At 58.2% G+C, this 19,727-nt stretch overlaps 1 protein-coding gene across 4 annotated transcripts; it reads left to right on the top strand.

The window, feature by feature from the left end:
* Positions 1 to 2,696: 2,696 nt before the first annotated feature.
* BCAN (brevican) lies at positions 2,697 to 19,024 on the top strand. Of its 4 annotated transcripts, none has more exons than XM_072829991.1 (14): positions 2,697 to 2,903; positions 6,459 to 6,568; positions 7,130 to 7,504; positions 7,799 to 7,973; positions 8,212 to 8,339; positions 8,825 to 9,118; positions 10,949 to 11,182; positions 11,685 to 12,326; positions 15,627 to 15,734; positions 16,278 to 16,514; positions 17,003 to 17,085; positions 17,395 to 17,539; positions 18,018 to 18,208; positions 18,543 to 19,024. In XM_072829991.1, exons 2-14 carry the CDS (start codon positions 6,478 to 6,480, stop codon positions 18,663 to 18,665), a joined length of 2,826 nt encoding a protein of 941 aa, XP_072686092.1. In that variant the 5' UTR covers positions 2,697 to 2,903; positions 6,459 to 6,477; the 3' UTR covers positions 18,666 to 19,024. The 4 variants fall into 4 exon arrangements, with proteins under 4 accessions (XP_072686092.1, XP_072686093.1, XP_072686095.1 ...); XM_072829992.1 differs by having other exon boundaries at positions 2,698 to 2,903; positions 16,278 to 16,436; positions 18,018 to 18,229; XM_072829994.1 differs by having other exon boundaries at positions 2,699 to 2,903; positions 18,018 to 18,229.
* The last annotated feature ends 703 nt before the right edge of the window (positions 19,025 to 19,727 follow it).

The following is a 19,727-nucleotide window of genomic DNA, read 5'->3' on the forward strand; positions in this document are numbered from 1 at the left end:
CAGATAACTTTCCACCTCTGGGTCTGTTTCCTTGTCCAGAAGATATTTCAGTTTCCCTGAGACATTCTCCTTCTGTTACTAGGGCAGGAAGTTCTACGTGAAATCAGACTTGAATTCTTCCTGCTTCCATTGGTCCTGTTTGCTTTCAGCCAGTCTCCGAGGGTCCCTTTCTGAGACCTCAGGGAGGTCTTGGTTCTTCTTGCCTCTTCTTAGGAAGGGATAGAAATGGGTGATGGTGACTGTCACATGGCCAGGGGACAAGATGCAGGTAAAAATAGTACAGAAGGTCCCTGCCCAGCAAGTGCCAGCTAGACTGCAGTATGAGTCTTCAGAGCTGTAAGTGTTGGAAGAGTCTCGGGGGCGAGGGGGCACTCATTGCCTCCCCTGGAAATTCCTCAGGGCGGACTCCTCTCTCAGATAACGAACGCTCCGTCTCACCCACAGGAGACTGGTTCACTGGCCTCCTGGCCAGGAGATCTGTGCACACTGGGCATGTGTGTATGTGCGTGCATGACTAGCAAAGAGAAAGAACTAGATTTTGCTGAGCTCGTCCATGGGCCAGGTGCAGTACACATTACCCAGTGCCATTGATACTCTTCAGCCCGTTGTTCAGAAGAGGAAAGAGTTTCAGAGAAAGGAAGCCCTGCACAAGGTTTGGCCGCTGCAGATGGCAAACCAGGGCTTTGACCTCAGGGCCGGAGCCTCTGGAGTCCTGGCTCTCACCAGCCTTCACAGCAGCAGCTCCCTGTTCCCGCACCACGTCTGGTTTCCCACCAGGGGGACTGCCTCTTGGAACAGACTGTCTGGTACCAGCCCCAGTCCAGACCCAGCTGCTTCTGGCCTCGATCAAGGTCAGACTCTTTCAGGATGCCACGTGTGCCCACACTTCTAGTCATGAGGGGAGGTGACAAGGAAGGTCACTTTCTCTTCTTTCCCCATCACAGCCAGGTTTCCCCACAGCAAGAACTGTGGTTACCTGGGAGCCACCACTGAGATTGAATTTCAGCCACATGGTTGCCTGGCTCTGCCTGGCTGGGCTTAAGACCCGGGTGGAGCTGATCCCAGCCCTGGTGGAGGCAGGCTGGCTGCATGGACCCATGCTGAGACTGTTGGGGTGGGGGGGATGTCTCTTTCAGTTGGGTTGCAAGGTCCGAGGGGAGCAAAGGGAGGTCCTAGGGCTGCCAGGTGCTGCTTAGATCTGCCCCAAGGCCAGATCCCTCTGGCCTCCATCAGAGGACTTGGTGCTGAAATAGTGCCTGGTCCATAGTGGGCATTCAGTTAGTATTTATTTAATGAAATGAATAAACAGAGGTCTCTCCTTCCCCAGACTCTGCCAGGCACCTTGTTCTGTCCTCTTTAGGCTCACCTCCCCGCCTGGGTCATTTCTTTTACTAAAAGACCCTACCACCCACCACCCCCAGGACTTCCTGTCCTGTCTCTACAGTATATGGGTGTCCAAGGATTGGCCAGAGCTCTACCTTAGGTCCTTGAGGATTTAGGGAGGAGTTTATTGTGAGCTTCTGAAAAGCGCTTTGGAAGCCAGTCCACAGCATTTGAAGTAGAATCCAGACAGTGGTAAGACTGGGACAGTTAGGGCATCAGCAGAGGGCAGTCCAGAGTCCCATACAGGAGGGAGGGACTTGGGTGCCGTCTAAATGGAAGGACAGGGACCGGTCCTGAGGTTGATTTGCACTGCAGGCACCCCGCATGACTTGGGATATTTTCGGGGTGCTGCTGGAGATTATGGGGATCAAATTCCCCAACAAGCTATCCTTGGTGCCACCACAGTTATCCGGGGAGAGAATTCAAGCATCTAGCTGTCCTGCCCACAGTCAGTGCCAGGGGCTCTGCTTCAAGTCCCAGGAGGGACAGGGGGAGTGAGAAGAGGGAGGGGCAGAGAGAGCCTGGGAAAGCAGAGGGAAGGGGAGGCTGTGGAGCTGAAGAGGGGGGGTGTCATTGGTATTCTGAGGAGTCCCCCAGTGCTAGGCAGCACTCAAGGCCCACCCCCTGGCACCAGGCTGCACATTCATCAGAACAGCCCTGGCCAGTGGGCCCTCTGGGCTCCCAGCAACGCCTGTGTTTTGCACATTGGTTTTTGTGACCAGTGTGTCCATTCACAGTGCCGCTCCTCCCCCACACGGCATCCAGAGAGTCCCTGACTTGCTTTTCTTAACCCCTGAATCCGCTGTCTAACCTCCATCTGTCCAGCTGCAAAGTCAGCTCCTCCTCTGTGCAGGGAGCAGGAGCACCACCAGAGGCAAAACCCAATCAGGGCTTCCAACAGGGATGTGGTTGTGGTCCTTTGCCCCTCATCCTGCCTCCAAAAAAGAGCTTCCCTCCCCCACTCTCATGCTTCTGGCATCCTGTCCCTATTGTCCAATTCCCAGGCCCTCCTCCTCGCCCCTGGCCCCACGGGAAGTCCCTCTGGCTGTCTAACTTCCATCCGTCCAGTTGCAGCAGCATCCTCCAGCTCTGCGAGCGCTCGCTCCCGCCCCTCCAGCCCTCCCCCCTACTCCAAGTCCCCGGCTTCTCTCCAGAACCATGTCCTACTTCGCACGTCCTTGCTCTCTCTGCTGCCTCTAGGAACCGACGCAGAGGAGGCAGCGGTAGCGTGACCTTCCCGAGCCCCCTGCGTCCCTGGACAGGGGGCGGGGGCGGCCCCGGGGAGGAGCGGGGCGGGGACGGGCGGGGGAGTGGAGAAAGGGGTTTTGTGCGAGCCCGGCGGCCCGGCGCCCTCTTCCGAACGTCCTGCGGGCCCGGCCCTCCCTGCGCCCGCGCAGTCCTCGCCGCAGTCGGCCGCAGCCGCAGGACGGCGCGTGGACCCGGAGGAGAGCCCGGAGGAGAGCCCGGAGGAGGCTGCAAACTTGGCGGTGCAGCACCCTCGCAGCCCCGGCCGCCTGCAGGTAGGTGAGCACGAGCGCAGCCGGACCACCGGGACCCGAGAGGCAGGGAGCCCGGGGCGCCGTCGGCCGCCGGTGGTCCGCGCCCCCCCCCCCGCCCCCGCCCCGCAGCTCTGGCCTCCCGGGGCTCCGGCGCAGGCCACCTGCTGACCCTGACAGCCCCCAGGCGCCCCTCCGCTGCGTGCGGCCCCTCCCCCGCCCCCGAGTCCACGGATGATAGGAACGCCCCCCGTCACTGCGGCCTCCTTGCTGCGCCCTCGGGCGCCAGCCCCCGGCTCAGGCTTCCGACCTTGTGCGGGGCAGGCGGGCGGCGGGAGGAGCAGGAAGCAGCCCCTCATTGGAGGCCCCTTCGGGGAGCCCCGGGACAGCAGACAGCGGAGCGGGTGGTCGGGGCGGACTGGCGCTGGAGTCCCAACTCTGCCACTTACTTGCTGTGTGACCTTGGGCAAGTTAGTTGACCTCCCTGAACCTCGGGTTCCTCTTCAGTGTGATGCATAGACCATATTTTTCTCAAAGTTAAGGTTATCCATGCGAAGCCTGGATAAGAGGCCTGACTCAGGTGGATGGTCAGTCACCAGTAGCCAGAGCTCCAGTTACCCTCCTGCTTTCCTCTCTAGCACTGCCAGGGGGCTGGAGACCCCCACTCCCAGGTCCTTTCCCCTCACCCTCCTATGGGAATAGCTCTGCCCACACGCTTCCAACAGGACCAAGAGATTTGCCATCAGTTTTGTTAGCACCGTTAATATCTGCATGACTTCTATTCCAGATAAGAGCAGTAAGATCAAGGGACACTGTTACCCATGGACCACCCACCCCCACTCACCCTGGCCCCACAGCATTACCAGCACCTGTGTTTTCATGGCTAACTTGGCATCATCCACCTTTCAGATTCTGAACTAGGAGGAGCTGCAGTAGCTCAGCTGTGATGTCGCTAATAGTATTACTAGTTGTGCGTCCAATAAATAGGACTATTTATGCAATGTCTTTAGCTGGTCCCACAAGCTCTGCTAATGCCTGGCTGCTGTCGTGTAAGGTCAGGTTGCTGCTTGCACGGCCACTAAGGGGACCATAAGAGCTTCCCTCCTGCTGACCCTGCTAGCTACAGGAGCCTGGTTCCTATGGGGCAGACTCTGCACAGCCAGCAGGGAAGGGGGGGCATTTAGCATGGAGATGGCAGGTATTGGATGTGTGTACGCATATGCATGGACACACACACACACACACAAACCCTGGTCCTGATCTTAATCCTCTGTGGATTGGGTCTACGAAGCCTGTGAGAAAGATGGGCTCCGTGATCAGACAGGAATAACATATCGAGAGAGAAGTTTCCTGAACAGCTTGGGAAGCTCAAGGCAAGGGCAGAAATCCTGGAGCTGGAGCAGGAAAGGATGAGCTGGAGAGAGGGATGGTGTGGATCAGGGAAGGGACAGGAAGCCTGTCGATGCCGAAACTCTCCAGGTTAGGGACGGAGAGGGTATCCTGCTCTGGAGGACAGCAGAGGGGTGAAGGCCAAGTCTGTTTTCCCCTTCCCCACCCCAGGTCTGACACTGGTGGCAGAGGAGGGGATGCAGTAGTGTTCTCAGGACACTTGGCTGTACCAGGATGGGGCTGAGGCCCAAGCAATGGGGTGGGGGCAATGCAGATGTCTCTGATCATGAGAACCATGTAATCCAGGTGCCCTCTTGGCCCCTCTGGTTAGTGACTCCCCTTCCTGGAAGTGGGATGGCTCCCATATTTCAGGGTACCAGGTCTTCATCAGCCTCAGACTTTCTCCCTTCATTCCCTCACCTTCAAAACAGAGGTAAAAGGGCAGGCCAGGGTGCTGGTCCCAGAGTGGCTCCAAATATATGGGTTTCTGGGCCGTCTGTCAGAGAGCTGGGACCCAGGTCTATGAGCAGCTCCAGCTCCAGCCTGAAGAGAGGGGAGGGAGGGCGCCAGAAAGGGGCCTGGCCCAGGACCTGGCACAGCTCAGATGCAAGGCAAACAGTCTGCCCAGTACCCAGCTGGCACCGGCTTCTTAAACCAAATGGTCCCTCCTTCTACCCCAGAAGGCAGTCCTCCCAAGTGCCCCTATACCCAGAGCTGGTCTCAGCACCCTCTGATCTGGCCCCAACAAGAGACACCCTGGACATCTGGCTCCTGTCACTCTTTCTCCAAGTCTAACCCTGAGGAAATGAAGCCCAGCCATAGCGGGAGGGATGGAGGTGTTGTAGGTGGGGAGGCATTCCAAGGAGGATCTCAGATCCCTGGGAGGATTTGGGAGAAGAGAGGTTTCCCAGCAGTTCAGGCTCAGAAAGGGGAACACATGCATGAAGGCAGAGCCTAAGAGGGCAAAGAAGATGGAGGTTGAACCATGGGCCTGGAGTGGGAATGAGCCTCTAGGAAATCCTGCCTCTAGACTAACCTGCATCCCTCCTGCTGCGCCATTGGCCTATGCCATGGCAGACCTGGGTCTCTGTGCTTTTCTACTAGCCCTTACAGATGTTGTTGGTCACTAGCTCTGAAGCCTTCCCTCCTGCAGGCACATTGGCCTGGTACCTGACTTGGCTTTGCTGGGAACCAGAGTCAGCCCTATCCTTCTCTGGGTCCCATTTCTCAGTGTCACCCCCCAACACCCCCATCTCTCCATTATGAAAGTGTAAGTGCTTTGAGATCTTCAGAGGACTATTCTGGGTTCTCAGGGTGTCTGAGAGCCAAGGGCAAGAGGGAGATGACCCCTCCCATTTAGTCTCCCCCTCCCTTAGCCCACCCCCCCAGCCTAGGGCTGTGGTGGGGGAAGGGAGAGGCTGGATGGAGGCCAGACTGGCAGAGACAGGGGCTTTGTCCCAGCTGGTTTCTGAGCCAGGAGATCCGGTGGGAAAGCCCGTGCCAGGCAGAAAGGAAGGCTGGGAAGAAGTGAGAAGGCAGCCAAGGGCGGGGGGGAGTGGAGGATGCTAAGGGTAAAGAGAAGAGTTTCCTTATAAGTACTGGTGGGGTAGGGGGAGGTCAAGGAGGGGTATAGCTAGAGAGAAGGTGTGCATCACCCAGGTTCAGTCTAGGAGGCCCTCCTGGAAGAGGCTGGGTGGGTATGGTACTCAGGGAGGAAGGGGCGGAAAGGAAAAGTTGGCAGGGTCCTGGGGCTCTGGGTTCAAGGAAGGAGTCTGGCACTGTGAAGACCAGAGGGAATGAAGTATGATAGCACCTACCACTCATGCTATAAGCATTTATTGAGCTCCTACGGTGTGCCTGGTTCTGTTCATCTGTGCAGCGCTTATAGGATAAAAGGCACTCTAGAACCCGGAGCCTCATCACCACCCAGGTGCTGTCCTACAAGTCAGGAAACAAAGGCCTACAGAGGTTAATGAATTAGCCTTAAGTCACACAGGAAGTTGACTAGAACCCAGGTCTTGGTTCCAAGGAAGAGTCCTCTGGTGGGGAGACAGAATCAAAAACAAGGGAGTTAACGGTGAGGTTGGGACAGTGGGCTTCTTGGACCACCATATGTGTGAGTCCACATGGATGTGGTCAGGAGCCGGGGGAAGTCCATCCTAAAGTCTAACCCCAGCTTTCCTCCTCAAGTCCCTCCACCAGCCTGAGCATGGCCCCCCTGTTCCTGCCCCTGCTGGTAGCCTTGGCCCTGGCCCGGGGCCCTGTGGCCTTAGCTGATGCCCTGGAAGGGGACAGCTCAGGTAAGCAACCGCACTCAGCATCACTGTCTCTGTCTCCTGCATCTCCTCTATGGAAGAGGGTGGCCTTGGAGGACCCAGGGAGAGATAGGATAGAGGGCACTGTGGGGAATGATGTGGTCTGGGATGCTTGGAAATAAGGGATAAGCTGCTGGCTCTGGGTAGGGCAGGCAAAATTAGTGGTAGGACTGCCAACCCCTAGGGCATGGGACCAATGAAGGGGGCTGGAAGACAGAACAGGGATAGAGTGGGGAGAAATCCCAAAGGTGAGTCTGAGGGAAACTGAGGGGAAACTTTAAGGCCAGGGCTGGGGCCAGCTTAGATCTGGAGTGGGCCCCAGGGAGTCCTGGGATGGTACCTACCAGGCCACTGTCCACAGGAACAGACTGGAAGATTTGGGGACAGATCTGGAGAGGGAGTGGGATGGGCCTGGGGTCCTAGAGGCAAGCATGTGGGGCCCTGGGAGCAGTGGTGGCTGGGATCCTGGGGCAGGCTTGGAGGCCAGGTGGGACCCTGTGGACCAGGTGCCAAGTTCTAGCCACCGGCCTGCCCGCCCACCCACAGAGGACCGGGCCTTCCACGTGCGCATCGCGGGTGACGCACCACTGCAGGGCGTGCTGGGCGGCGCCCTCACCATCCCTTGCCACGTTCACTACCTACGGCCGCTGCCGGGCCACCGGGCCGTGCTGGGCTCCCCGCGGGTCAAGTGGACCTTCCTGTCCGGGGGCCGTGAGGCCGAAGTATTGGTGGCTCGGGGGCTGCGCGTCAAGGTGAGCGAGGCCTACCGTTTCCGTGTGGCACTGCCTGCCTACCCGGCATCACTCACCGACGTGTCCCTGGTGCTGAGTGAGCTTCGGCCCAACGACTCCGGCATCTACCGCTGTGAGGTCCAGCACGGCATAGATGACAGCAGCGATGCCGTGGAGGTCAAGGTCAAAGGTGAGGGGCAGGACCCAGGAAGGTTCCCCCAGGGTGGGAGCCCACAGTGTGAGGGGGGAGCAAATGCTCTGGAAGGCACCCAGTGAGCTAGAAAAGGAATGGGTAGAGACAGACCTTTGTTACCTCCTTTCTCTCTTGGGGTGGACAGACTCCTGAGCACAGCCTGGGGCAGGCCCCTCAGCAGTAGAGAGAGCACAATGTGAACTTTACCCTCATGTACAGGGGAGTGCCAAGGAGGGTGAGAGGAGGTCAGGGTGGGGTGATCATGCCTCAGGGCTCCTCTCTGCCCCTCAGGGGTCGTCTTTCTCTACCGGGAAGGCTCTGCCCGCTATGCTTTCTCTTTCGCTGGGGCCCAGGAGGCCTGTGCCCGCATTGGAGCCCGCATTGCCACCCCGGAGCAGCTCTATGCCGCCTACCTCGGGGGCTATGAACAGTGTGATGCTGGCTGGCTATCTGACCAGACCGTGAGGTGAGCAGGGTTGGGACGGGGGATCCTGTGGACCAGGAGCTTCTAGTTGTGTCTGGAAGTGGCAGTGGGCCCTGGTTCTGCCAGGGGCTGCTGGCTGCCTCAGGTCAACCATCCAGGACCCCCTGCCCCTGGGGGTGTCTCTGCAGAAGAAAACAATTGGCTGCATGGAAAGGCAGTGCGATTCAGGAGGGGCATCCCTGGATAGCTCCCTGATGGAGGCATCTGTACTCGCTCCCAGGTATCCCATCCAGACACCACGAGAGGCCTGTTATGGAGACATGGATGGCTTCCCTGGGGTCCGGAACTATGGAGTGGTGGACCCAGATGACCTCTATGATGTCTACTGCTATGCTGAAGATCTAAATGGTGATTGGGGGTGAGGGGTTCTCAGAGCCCCTTCTCCGGTGCTGTCCAGAGGTCTTCCTGGGGCCTCTGCTGGACCTCATGTGTTCAAGCAGGCATCCAAGGGGGCATCCAAAGGAACAACCCGTGTCCCACCTTCCAGATACTGTCATGGAAGCAGGTTCATGGCCAAAGCCTCCGACAAGTGGTGGGAGACCGACTTTGAGTTTGACTCTGCTGCCACCTGCTGTGCATCTCTCTACTTCGTAGCATCTCTGGGCTGTACTGTGCTTCTTTGCAGTCTGAGAAAGTTGAGCCAGGCCCCTCTGAGTAATAACATCTATCCTGAGGTTTTACCTGAGCTTTGACCCTGAAATAGGGTAGTTGACTCCATGTCACAGATGCAGAGACCAAGGCCCAGAGAAGCCAGCCTAGGGTCTCTACGGGAGCCCAGGGTGGATGGGGCTCCCGACTTCCTGGTCACCCGGCCTCCTCTTCCTCTCTACCAGGAGAGCTGTTCCTGGGTGCCCCCCCAGACAAGCTGACGTTGGAGGAGGCACAGGCGTACTGCCGGGAACGGGGTGCAGAGATTGCCACCACGGGCCAGCTCTATGCAGCCTGGGACGGGGGCCTGGACCGCTGCAGCCCGGGCTGGCTGGCCGATGGCAGTGTGCGCTATCCCATTGTCACACCCAGCCAGCGCTGCGGTGGGGGCCTGCCTGGTGTCAAGACGCTCTTCCTCTTCCCCAACCAGACCGGCTTTCCCAACAAGCACAGCCGCTTCAACGTGTACTGCTTCCGAGGTGAGCCGGCCTTCCTGCAGAGGCCGAGACCACCCTCCTTTAGTCAGAGACAGACTTGAGCTCTGAAGTTTCCCCCCTCCCCCCAGCTCAGCTTGGCACCTAGGGTTCTTACTGTGGTTCTGCCCTCTGTCTTGTGCTGTGTAGCCTCGGGGAGAGCACCTGCATCTCTGTATCCCCTCCCCTACCTTCTCTCCAATCCATGACTCGCCTCTCCCATGTCACTCCATATTGGGTGATCGGAGAGGTTTCCATTGCTGGTCTGCTCATGAGTAGAGCAGGGATGATAGACATTCTCAGAATGCAATGAATGATCTGCTCCAGTTAACATAATGCCTTCAAGAGCCCTGGGTGGGGGGTGTTCAGAACCTTCAGCTTGAGGGTGTCCGATTTTTAACCACCAAATATTGATGGACAGACACAATTCCCCCCCACAGGGAGCAGGTCCTCAAGGACACTGGGTGTAGAGATGGTTTATCTGACCACATCTTCTATTGGGGGCTTATAGGAATGCAGTGCCTGGGACCCCCAGAGACACAGGGCCCAGACCTAGGGGGACTGACAGGGAGGCAGTGTCAGGGGGTGTCTGGGTCCTCACCTCAATCATGAGTCTGCAGCACTGGTACAAGGGTTGAGGCAGAAATGAAAGGAGACTACACAGCCTCGACCTTCGGGGAGCTCCTGGTCTGAAGGGGAAAGACACTGCTTTTGCCATGGGGTCCCCCAATCCAAAAAACAATAAGCTTGAAAAGAGACTGAGAGAAAAGCATTACTTCTATTGGGGCAGATCTCCAAACATCCTTAGCCCAGGGTGAGGGAGTGGTGGGGAAGTGAAGCCCCTAGGAAGGAAGATCCATCTGGAAAAGCCAGTGCAAGAGGGTTGATGATGACGATCATAATTGTAGTGAATATGTCTTATGCGTTGCTTATGATTTTGTGCTGAGCACTGTTCCAGGGAGACATGGAAGGAGGAGCTGAATGGAGGAGGAGGGAGGATGACTGGTTGGGAACAGGGACAGGCAGGCAAGGGCACAAGTTTGCTAGTCTGACAGGAGCGAGGCTCACCAGAGTAGGTGAGGGGGCAGGACGTTCTGTGCTGTCATGTCTGGCTGAGCACAGACAGCCCTCAGGGCTTTTCTTAGCCCAATTTCACTGTCACTTCATTGGTTTTCTGATCTTGGTTCTCCTCTTCAAAGACAAGGTAATCCATCCTAAAGCTCCAGTTGTTTGGAGGGAGCAGCTCCTGGAAGGATGGAGCAGGCCCTTCCTTTGCTCTCCGGCCCCAGTGCTGACACCCTCAGCCGGTGGCTGCCGAATGTCCTTCCTGCACTCCACCCTCCAGCCCTCCTGGATAATGGGCCACCTGTCCATCCTTCTTGTCTCTATCTCCTTACTCAAGGGACTGTCTCTCTCCTGAGCCTTTCCTGACCACTCCATCTAAAGTAGTACTTCCCACCATTCTATCTCCTTACTCTGTCCAATTGTTCTTTATATAGTAACATAATATATGTTTACTGGTTTATTATCTATAGTTAGGCTCTAAACTCCCTTAGGACAGGAGGCTTGCTGTTTTTCCTCCATGGTGTCCTCAGTGCCCAGAAGAATGCTTGGCATGACACATAGTGGGCCTGTGATTAATGCTTGAGGGACACATAATGAACTCCCACAGTGCTCCCTGGGTCCTGTGAGTCCTCCACAGGGAAGATGAGTGAGAATTGAGAGAGTCTCATGGTCTTTGAGTCTAGTCCAGAGACTGTGGGTCTCTCCCATGGCTGTGGCTGGAGGGCAGCGCCACCTGCCTAACCTCCCATTGGCACTTCCCTCCTGACACAGACTCTGCCCAGCCCTCCGCCATGCCTGAGGCCTCTGACCCAGCGTCTGACCCAGCCTCTGATGGGCTGGAGGCCATTGTCACAGTGACAGAGACCCTGGAGGAGCTGCGGCTGCCTCAGGAAGCTGTGGAGAGCGAGTCCCGGGGAGCCATCTACTCCATCCCCATCGTGGAGGACGGAGGTGGTAGAAGCTCCACTCCAGAAGACCCCGCAGAGGCCCCCAAGACCCTCCTCGGTAACTGGAGCCCCTGTCAAGAGGAGTTGGGGGTGAAGGTGTCCAGAGTGATGCTGGGCTTATGGCTGGCATGACTCGTCCTGTCCCTTCTCAGCATCTTGGTGATGCAAGGCATCTCTCCAGGACTTTCCCAACCCTTGCCTTTGCAGCACATTCCACTCCCAACTCTCTGGGCCTTGGAAGGAGGGTGCTCCCTCCTTTGTGTCCTCCTCCCCCTTACCTACCCAAAATAGACTTGAGAATTTTAAGCCTACAAGAGTGAGTGAGATACAACGACTGTGTTTTTTTCCTGGGCTAATGACAGCTCACAGAGCTTTCACCAGGTAGCCTCAATATTGCTGTTCAAGTTGGAGGTCTTCCGGTGGGGAGCAAAGACAGCCTGTCCCAGGGGCAGGCTCCCCCACCTCACCCTCCACAGCCCCTTCCTCCCTCCTCTTCTCTTCAGTCTTCCCGGTTGGGGCTGGTGCTGTCCCTGGTGCTGAACCATCTGTGCTTTGTCTAGAATTCGAAACACAATCCATTGTGCCTCCCCTGGGGTCCTCCGAAGAGGAAGACAAGACTTTGGAGGAAGAAGAGAAATATACGGATGAAGAAGAAGAGAAAGAAGAGGAGGAGGTGGAAGATGAGGCCCTATGGGCCTGGTCCAGCGAGCCCAGCAGCCCAGACCCACAGACCCCTCTGCCCACTGAGCCAGCCCTAGAGGAATTACTCTTCCCTGCCTCTCCACCACCAGCGAGTGCAGTCCTACAGCCTAGGCCATCACCACCTTCCGACAGAGAGCCAGAGGCTCCCAGGCCTCCAAGAGTCCTTGGGCCACCCACTGAAACTCTATCCACTCCCAGGAATGGGCAGCTGGCATCCTCACCACCTTCAGCTACGGCTGGGGAGAGAGAGGTGGGGGAGGAGGCTGGTGGTCCTGAGCTGACTGGGGTCCCTCGAGGAGAGAGTGAGGAGACAGGGAGCTCTGAGGATAGCCCTGCCCTGCTTCCAGCCACACGGGCCCCTGAGAGTGCCAGGGAATCGGAGGCCCCCTCTGAAGAGAATTCTGGAAGAACTGTCCCAGCAGGGACCTCAGTGCGGGTTCAGCCAGTGCTGCCCACTGACAGCGCCAGCCAAGGTGGAGTGGCCGTGGCCCCCTCATCAGGTAACTTTGCCCAAGGCTCGACTTCCCTCTTTCTCCTCCTTCCCTTTCTCCCCCTGAAGCTCTGGGTCACATGATCTCTGGTCCTTTACCCTCATTGCCCCAGCCTCTCCTGTCCTTTGCCTTCATTCTCCTACACACCTTTACCTGGGTGTCCAGTCTTGGATGCTGCACTTGTGACTTCCATCCCAGCTCTCTGATTTCTCACTTCATGACCCCCAACTCCATGGCCCCACCCTTGACTCCAGCCCCACCACTAACCACCTGGGACCTTTTCCTGCTCTTGGCTCTCCACCTGTGACTCAGCGGCCCCACAGGCCACCCCCCATCCTCATACACCTCAGGTGTCCTGGGTTCCTATTGTATTCTCCAAGGCCCAGGCCTCCGCTCTTGCTGCCGCTTCCCCTCCAGCTGCCCCCTCCCCCTCCTGTGTGCCATCCACCTCAGCCCTCCCACTGATATCAGGGAAGCCTGGGATTCTGTCCCTGCCCCTTAGCCTCTGGGGTCCAGGAGAGCCCTTATCCCCACAGAGCCTTAAGCGACTACTTCTGTGAAGTATTTTTTCGACTGTTTCATGGAAAACAAGCCTTGGAAATAAATCTCTATTAAACCACTTTATAACCAAAACTCTGGCCCCCTCTGTCTCCACCCCCAGCTGCCTGCCCTTTTCATTCCTTGGATTTGTGTCGTGGGCAGCTCTCTGATGCTTCCCTTTGGCCCTGCCTCTCCCTCTCCTCTCTCCCATCTCTCCGAGCCTCTCTGCCTCCTCTTCATCCTCAGCCAGTGCCCTTTCCTGTCCTCCATCTAACAGCGCTCACTGGTCCTCAGCCTCCCCTCTCAGGCTGTCCTCTGTCTTCCTCCTCACTGCCAAGAGCCCAAATCTGACCGTCAGAGAAGTCATTGTCCATCAGCCCAGGGACTGCTGGGAGTTGTAGTCCTGCACCCCTGATGGGGAGAAACCTCAGCCAGAGAGAGAGAGAGAGAGAGAGAGAGAGCATTTGTATTCATTTCTGATCCATCTCAATGGCTCCCATCTAGAGCCATACATACAGACTAGTGATGGAGAAAGTCTATCTGAGCATAGAAGCCCATGCCTGGCATCCAGGTGCCCCAGCCTCCCCCACCACAACTCAGCAGGGGGATGGGATCTAAGTTTCATCCCACTGCCCAAAGCCACCCCCTCCTCCACTGACCCCTGCACTAACAACCATCTCACCCCTAGGAAGAATGGTCTCACCCTCTCTGAACCTAAAGGATCTCAAAGTCCCTAATGCTACAGAAGACACAAAGCAGGAGGCGAGGATGGAGAGGAAATATAGAGGGGGAGCAGTGGAGAGCTAGGTTCTGGGGTCTCAGAGAAGCCCTGCCTACTCAGGGAAGGTTGAGCTTCCCCGTGGAGAGCCCTGGAGAAGGCTGGGGTCCTGCCAGCCCCAGGACTACCCTTGCTAGATGGTCCAGGGTGGGGTAGGGGCCCATGAATCACAGCAGGCTTGCCCATTCCAACCACTGGCTCTCTGCCCCACTGGCCTTGGAGTTCAGTGCCCTGTGGGTTGGGAGGGGGTTTGGTGGGAAGAGAAGCATCAAGGGAAGTCTCTGCAGTACCTTAGTTACCCCACCTGGAGGCTGAGGGATGTCCTCTGGTCTGCTACTGCACCAGGAGGGAAGAACTTTCTGGTTGTAGAAGTCATTGGCCTCCAGAGGGGGAAGAAGGAAGAACAGAAAGTCTCAGGAGGAGTGCCTTCACTTCCAGTCTGTTGTCCTGGCTCAGGTGCTGCCACCCACAGCCCAAGGAGGGACCTAGTGGCCTGGGTGCAGGACCAAGTTTGGAAGTCTCTGCCCCCCAGGGAAGTGTGAGGAATGGAATGGGCTTCCTAGCCTCTTCCTACCCTCTGTGGGGCCTGGTGCTTAGTGGGTTACATAAAACACCTCCCCTCCCCCTTTGCCCAGGGAGCTAGTGCTACCAGCTTGGAAGAAACTGTTGGCAGGAGGGGAGATGATGGGTGTGTGTGTGTGCTGGAACAGCTGATTCATTTCACCCAAAACAGCTAGGTCATCCCAGCAAAAATCTTGGAATCACCTCCAGCTTCTCCTCCCCCTACCTCTGCTCTCATCCCCACCAGGCAGAGGGAAGCACAGTGGGCCTTGCCTTTGGTTGCCAGGGTATGGCAGGGTGTGAAGAGCCCTGCTCAGGAATGTTTCCCCTCCCAAGCTGAGAGCCTGGCCCTGCACTGTCAGTCTGTGGGGCCATCCTCCTCTTCCTGGACCAGAAGGAGTGAAAGCTGCCTATCCAGCACCCAGGCCTGGTCTAAGGGCAGCCACCTGGGAGAATGGGATCCTGGGATCCAGAGGGAGCAAGTCCAGAGGAGAAGGCAGGTGACCCAGCCAGAGGACAGATGGCAGGCCTTCAGTGTAGTGTGTTAGTCTAAGAAAACTTTCTGGGGAGAGAGGGCCAGAAAAAGGAAAAGAGATGAATTGGAGGGGATTCTAGGCTGGGGAATGTGCAGAAAGCCCAAAGTGGAGGGGAGTCTGGGGAGGAGAGAGAGTCTGGGAGATAAGGGGAGGCAGGAGGCTGCATGATGTTGAGAGTGCATGGAGCCAGCAGGGCAGTGGGAGCCTCCAGCTTCATTCCTGGGGGTGGGGGGTTGATGATTAGGGTATGGAGTTAGGCAAATACATTGATTGCTCACTATCAGCTTCTGAGGTTGACTCTGTCTGGTAGAGGGCAGGAGGAATAGCTAGCCCCCCCCCCCCCCCATCAGGTCCCAGAGCAGTAAAGGTCAGGCCACACCTGTGTTGCTGTGGTGATGGTCCTCTTCTCAGGTAGCACTCGGGCCACCTAAACTGTACAGAACTGTGCAGAAACCTGGTACAAACACAAGGGGGTGGGGACTGACCTCCAGGCTCAGAGAGGTAAAGTGACCTGCCCAGTGTCACTCAGCAGAGCCAGGAACCAGATAAGAGTCCAGGTCTCATGATTGACAACTCAGTATCTTTCCCTTTCGTGGGGTTGGGTCCTGAGGGCCTTCCTGGCCACTTTCCCCAGCCCATTCCATAGCGTCCACACTGGTGGGCAGGGCAATGGCCAGTACAGGGTTGAGTCCATGCTGAAGTGAGAGGTTATGGGGATGGTGGCCCGTGTGGGAGAAAACCCCAGAACTTAGGGCTGGGCTGACTTTCAAGGTACTGTGATAGCTCCCAAGACAAGGAGATTGGAGCTGTGGGCTCTCTGAACCCTCTCTGGGGGGCTCAGGATGCAGAGCTGTGCTCCCCTGCTCCCCCCACCTCACTTCTCTCCCCCCTCAGGTGACTGTGTCCCCAGCCCCTGCCACAATGGTGGGACATGCTTGGAGGAGGAGGAGGGGGTCCGCTGCCTGTGTTTGCCTGGCTATGGGGGGGACCTGTGTGATGTTGGTGAGTGTGTTGAGGAGCAGGGCTGGGGTGGGGGTAGACCTGAAGCCTGGACCCTGCCACCATGTACTAGCTCTGGAGCGAAGAGGGAGGGCACTGGTTTGGGCCTTGTCATTAACAAATCTCCATTTTAGTCAAATCATGTAACCTCTCTGAGCCCTACCCTGGATTTCCTCATCTGTTAAGTGGAACCACACAAGCCTTTCTCAAGTGGTCCCCGTGCAAGGAGTGCACAGCATACCCCTTGCGTCTGGCAGGCAGTCCATACCTGCTAGTTCTCTCCTGGCAAGAGAGGAGTGCACAGCCCTTCCCTAGGATGGAGGATTGTGGAGACCCGGGCGAGGACTCTAGCCCTCACCCTCGCTGGTCCCTGGTACTCAGAGGAGGAAGCCATTAAGGATTCCTCCCACCAGGGCCCCAGGCGCTCCTCCTCACCCCCCATCCTCTGCTGGCTCTCTGGCATCTGCTGGGGCAGCAGGAGGAGCCCAGTCCCTTCTGGGGGACGTGGCCCCTCCGGCCCCAGTGACCCACCCCTCTGTGCCCCAGGCCTCCGCTTCTGCAGCCCTGGCTGGGACGCCTTCCAGGGGGCTTGCTACAAGCACTTCTCTACCCGGAGGAGCTGGGAGGAGGCAGAGACCCAGTGCCGGATGTACGGCTCGCACCTGGCCAGCATCAGCACGCCGGAGGAACAGGACTTCATCAACAGTGGGCTGGGGATGGGGCTGGAGGGGACCTCATCACCTGCTCTCTCCCACTCACTCATTAACCAGTCATTAATCACGAGTGAGTGTGTGAATTAATTAACTCCCTAATTCATTAATCCGGGAGCTCATTACTTGGTTTGCTTTATTCATTCATTCATTCCCATCTCCGTCTCCCTCCTTCCGTTGCACGCCACGCGAGGGGCGAGGGGCTCCGGCAGCACCGGCTGGGGGCTGTGGCAGGAACGACACCTGCACCCGCCAGACGCCACCCGCGGCCCCTCCCCGCCTCGCAGCCTCTGCCACCGCCATCTACTTCCCCGACTCTGTCCTCGGTTTCCCTTTCCCGGCCCCGCTGGCATATCTCTCCTCCCCACCTCTTCCTTCCGTCCGCGGGCAGAGGTCGGGCAGAGGTCGGACGGACGGACAGGGAAGCAGGGAAGCGCGGGCCGGGTCTGGCGGGACCGACCCCCTCCCCCCGCCGTAGGCCGCCGGCAGCGGGGAGCGGCGCCACCTGCTGGCAGCAGGGCTCACTGCACACACCCGCGTCCGCCGGCGCTTCCTCCCCAGGTCGGTACCGCGAGTACCAGTGGATCGGGCTTAACGACCGGACAATCGAAGGCGACTTCTTGTGGTCAGATGGCGTCCCCCTGGTGAGAGGCTCCGGCTGCCCCTCGAGCTGGCCAGGTCGCTTGTCCCAAGCACTTCTGCCTCCGCCCCCAGTGACCCATCACTTGCCCTCTTTTTCTGGCGGGTTCTCTGTCCCTCTTCTCCTGGGCAGGCCTCCCTTTCTTGCGTTCCTCTCTCTTCTCATTATCCCTCCCCATAAAGCCTGTGACTGTCCTTGGGCCCCCACTCCTCATCCCCCTTGCTGGCTGTCTCCTAGCACTCCTCCCACCCTCCTTCTTAGGCCCTCCAGGTCCATCCCTCCCCCTCACTACACCCTCCACCCGACCCCCCAGCTCTATGAGAACTGGAACCCTGGGCAGCCTGACAGCTACTTCTTGTCTGGAGAGAACTGCGTGGTCATGGTGTGGCACGATCAGGGACAGTGGAGTGATGTACCCTGCAACTACCACCTGTCCTACACCTGCAAGATGGGGCTGGGTGAGGCCAGGCAAGGGGGAGGAGGGGAGCGCCAGGGGACCCAAGCCGCATGTGTGTAAAAGGAGGGGGAAAAGCTACGGAGGAGTCAGAAATGTGTCCCAGGCCACTGGCAAGGAGGAGATAACAAATGAGGTGCACCCACCAGGAACCTCTGCTCTTTTTTGCATCACATTGTGGCCCTCCCCTTCCTCCTCCTCCTGATTCTGGGAACTGTCACCCACAGAGCCAGGCTCCCAGTTCTTTTTTTTTTTTTTTAAGATTTTATTTATTTATTCATGATACACACAGAGAGAGAGAGAGAGAGAGAGAGAGAGGCAGAGACACAGGTAGAGGGAGAAGCAGGCTCCATGCAGGGAGCCTGACTCAGGACTCGATCCCGGGTCTCCAGGATCAGGCCCTGGGCTGAAGGTGGTGCTAAACCGCTGAACCACCCGGGGCTGCCCTAGGCTCCCAGTCCTTGACTGTGTCTCCCCTGCAGTGTCCTGTGGGCCTCCACCAGAGCTGCCCCTGGCTCGAGTGTTTGGCCGCCCACGGCTGCGCTATGAAGTAGACACGGTGCTTCGCTACCGGTGCCGGGAGGGGCTGATGCAGCGCAACCTGCCACTAATCCGCTGCCAGGAGAATGGTCACTGGGAGCCACCCCAGATCTCCTGTGTGCCCCGCAGGCCTGTGAGTGCCAGGAAGATGCAGGTGGGGAGCTATCCAACAGTAGCCCTGGGCTCTAGCCCAGCTCTGCCAGCCCCTGGCTGTGTTACCTTGCAGTAATCGCTGCCCCCCTCTGGGGCAACAGGAAGGAGGTGGTGGTGAGCTGGATACTCTGGGGTCCCTTTCAGCGGGGGGGATGTCCAAGAGCATTGGCCACACCCTGGACTCTTACGTGCTGAGCCAGGGCTAGTGTTTGGATGAGATCAGGGGTCAGGAGGAGTAACACCAGAGGGCAGGCTCTGAGAAGAGACACAGGGAGGAGCCCAGGACAGAGGATGAACGTGTACATCTTTCCCAGGGTCGGGCTCTGCACCCAATGAAGGCCTCAGGAGGACAACAGGGGAGGCTACTGGGACGCTGGCAGGCACCACGGATGCCTCCTTCCAGGCCCTCTCTTGGTCCTCAAGGAGCAAGGCCTTAAACAACTGCTGCCCCCAGCACTGCCCTCTCTCCCACCCTCTTCCCATCATAGGAAGTGACCACGTGAGGGGTGGAGCTGGAGTCCAGGTGGCAGTGCCTGGGCAGCTCCACCCTAGACTAGACCCTCTGGCCCCTACCCTGGGCATCAGAACCCCTATGGCGGGCGGGGGGGGGGGCTCAAGGGAGTCCCTAAGTGCCTCAACTGCCCCTCTCCTTGCCAGCCAGCCTGTCCCCTCCTGTCCACTCCATCCCTCTGGGAACACCTGGCCCCCTTACAATCAGATTTCCCAGGAAATGGGTCTACAGGATGGAGAACCAGTAAAACCAGCCTGAAATAAAGCTGCATTTGAGCAACTGCAATCAAGCAAATTTGATGCTTCTGTGGGAGAGGAAGAGAGGAGAACGGGCTTGGGCTGGGCCTCCTGGGATAAACAGATCCTATGCAGTGATGAGCTTCTGAAGGTCAGAGAAGTCCCCAAGATGTCAGCAGAGAGAATGATGTCGGCACCGCATAGCTGCCCAGGACGGATTTATCGAGTGGAGGAGCTCACTGGGACAGGGGGCCAGTGTCAGGGTGTCTGGAAAGAGCTGGAGTGCCAGGGTGCCCAGTTGAGCAGACCTGGACAGTCTGGGGACAGAGGGCCCACAGAGCAAGGCTGGGAGGCCGGTGCCTTGGTGGTTCCGCTCTGAAGTTCCCAGGGAGGTGTTCTCTCGGGGCTGAGGGTTAGGGTGAAGGGAATGCAGGTCTGGGGGCCAGACTGCCGCAGAGGAAGCTGGGACGCGGGAATGCGGCAGCCAGACAAGGGCCCTGAAGTCCCAGCCTTGCTGGCCGGCTGGACTCCGGGAAGGACCTTGGCGGGTCTCCGGACTGTGACCGGCAGAGGGCGCTGCGGACGCGGGGACGGCGGCCCGAGAGTGCGCTGTGCGCGTGCGCGAGTGGGGCCGGGCCGAGGAGCCGCGGGTCCCCGGGAGGCCGCCAGGGGGCGCCGCGACCTCTGGCTCCGAGCAGCGGGGGCGGGGAAGGGGGAGGGGGCCGCGGGGCGGAGGGCGACTTCCGGCCAGG

Source organism: Canis lupus, chromosome 6, assembly GCF_048164855.1.
Source record: "Canis lupus baileyi chromosome 6, mCanLup2.hap1, whole genome shotgun sequence".
In the NCBI taxonomy this organism is placed as follows: domain Eukaryota; kingdom Metazoa; phylum Chordata; class Mammalia; order Carnivora; family Canidae; genus Canis; species Canis lupus.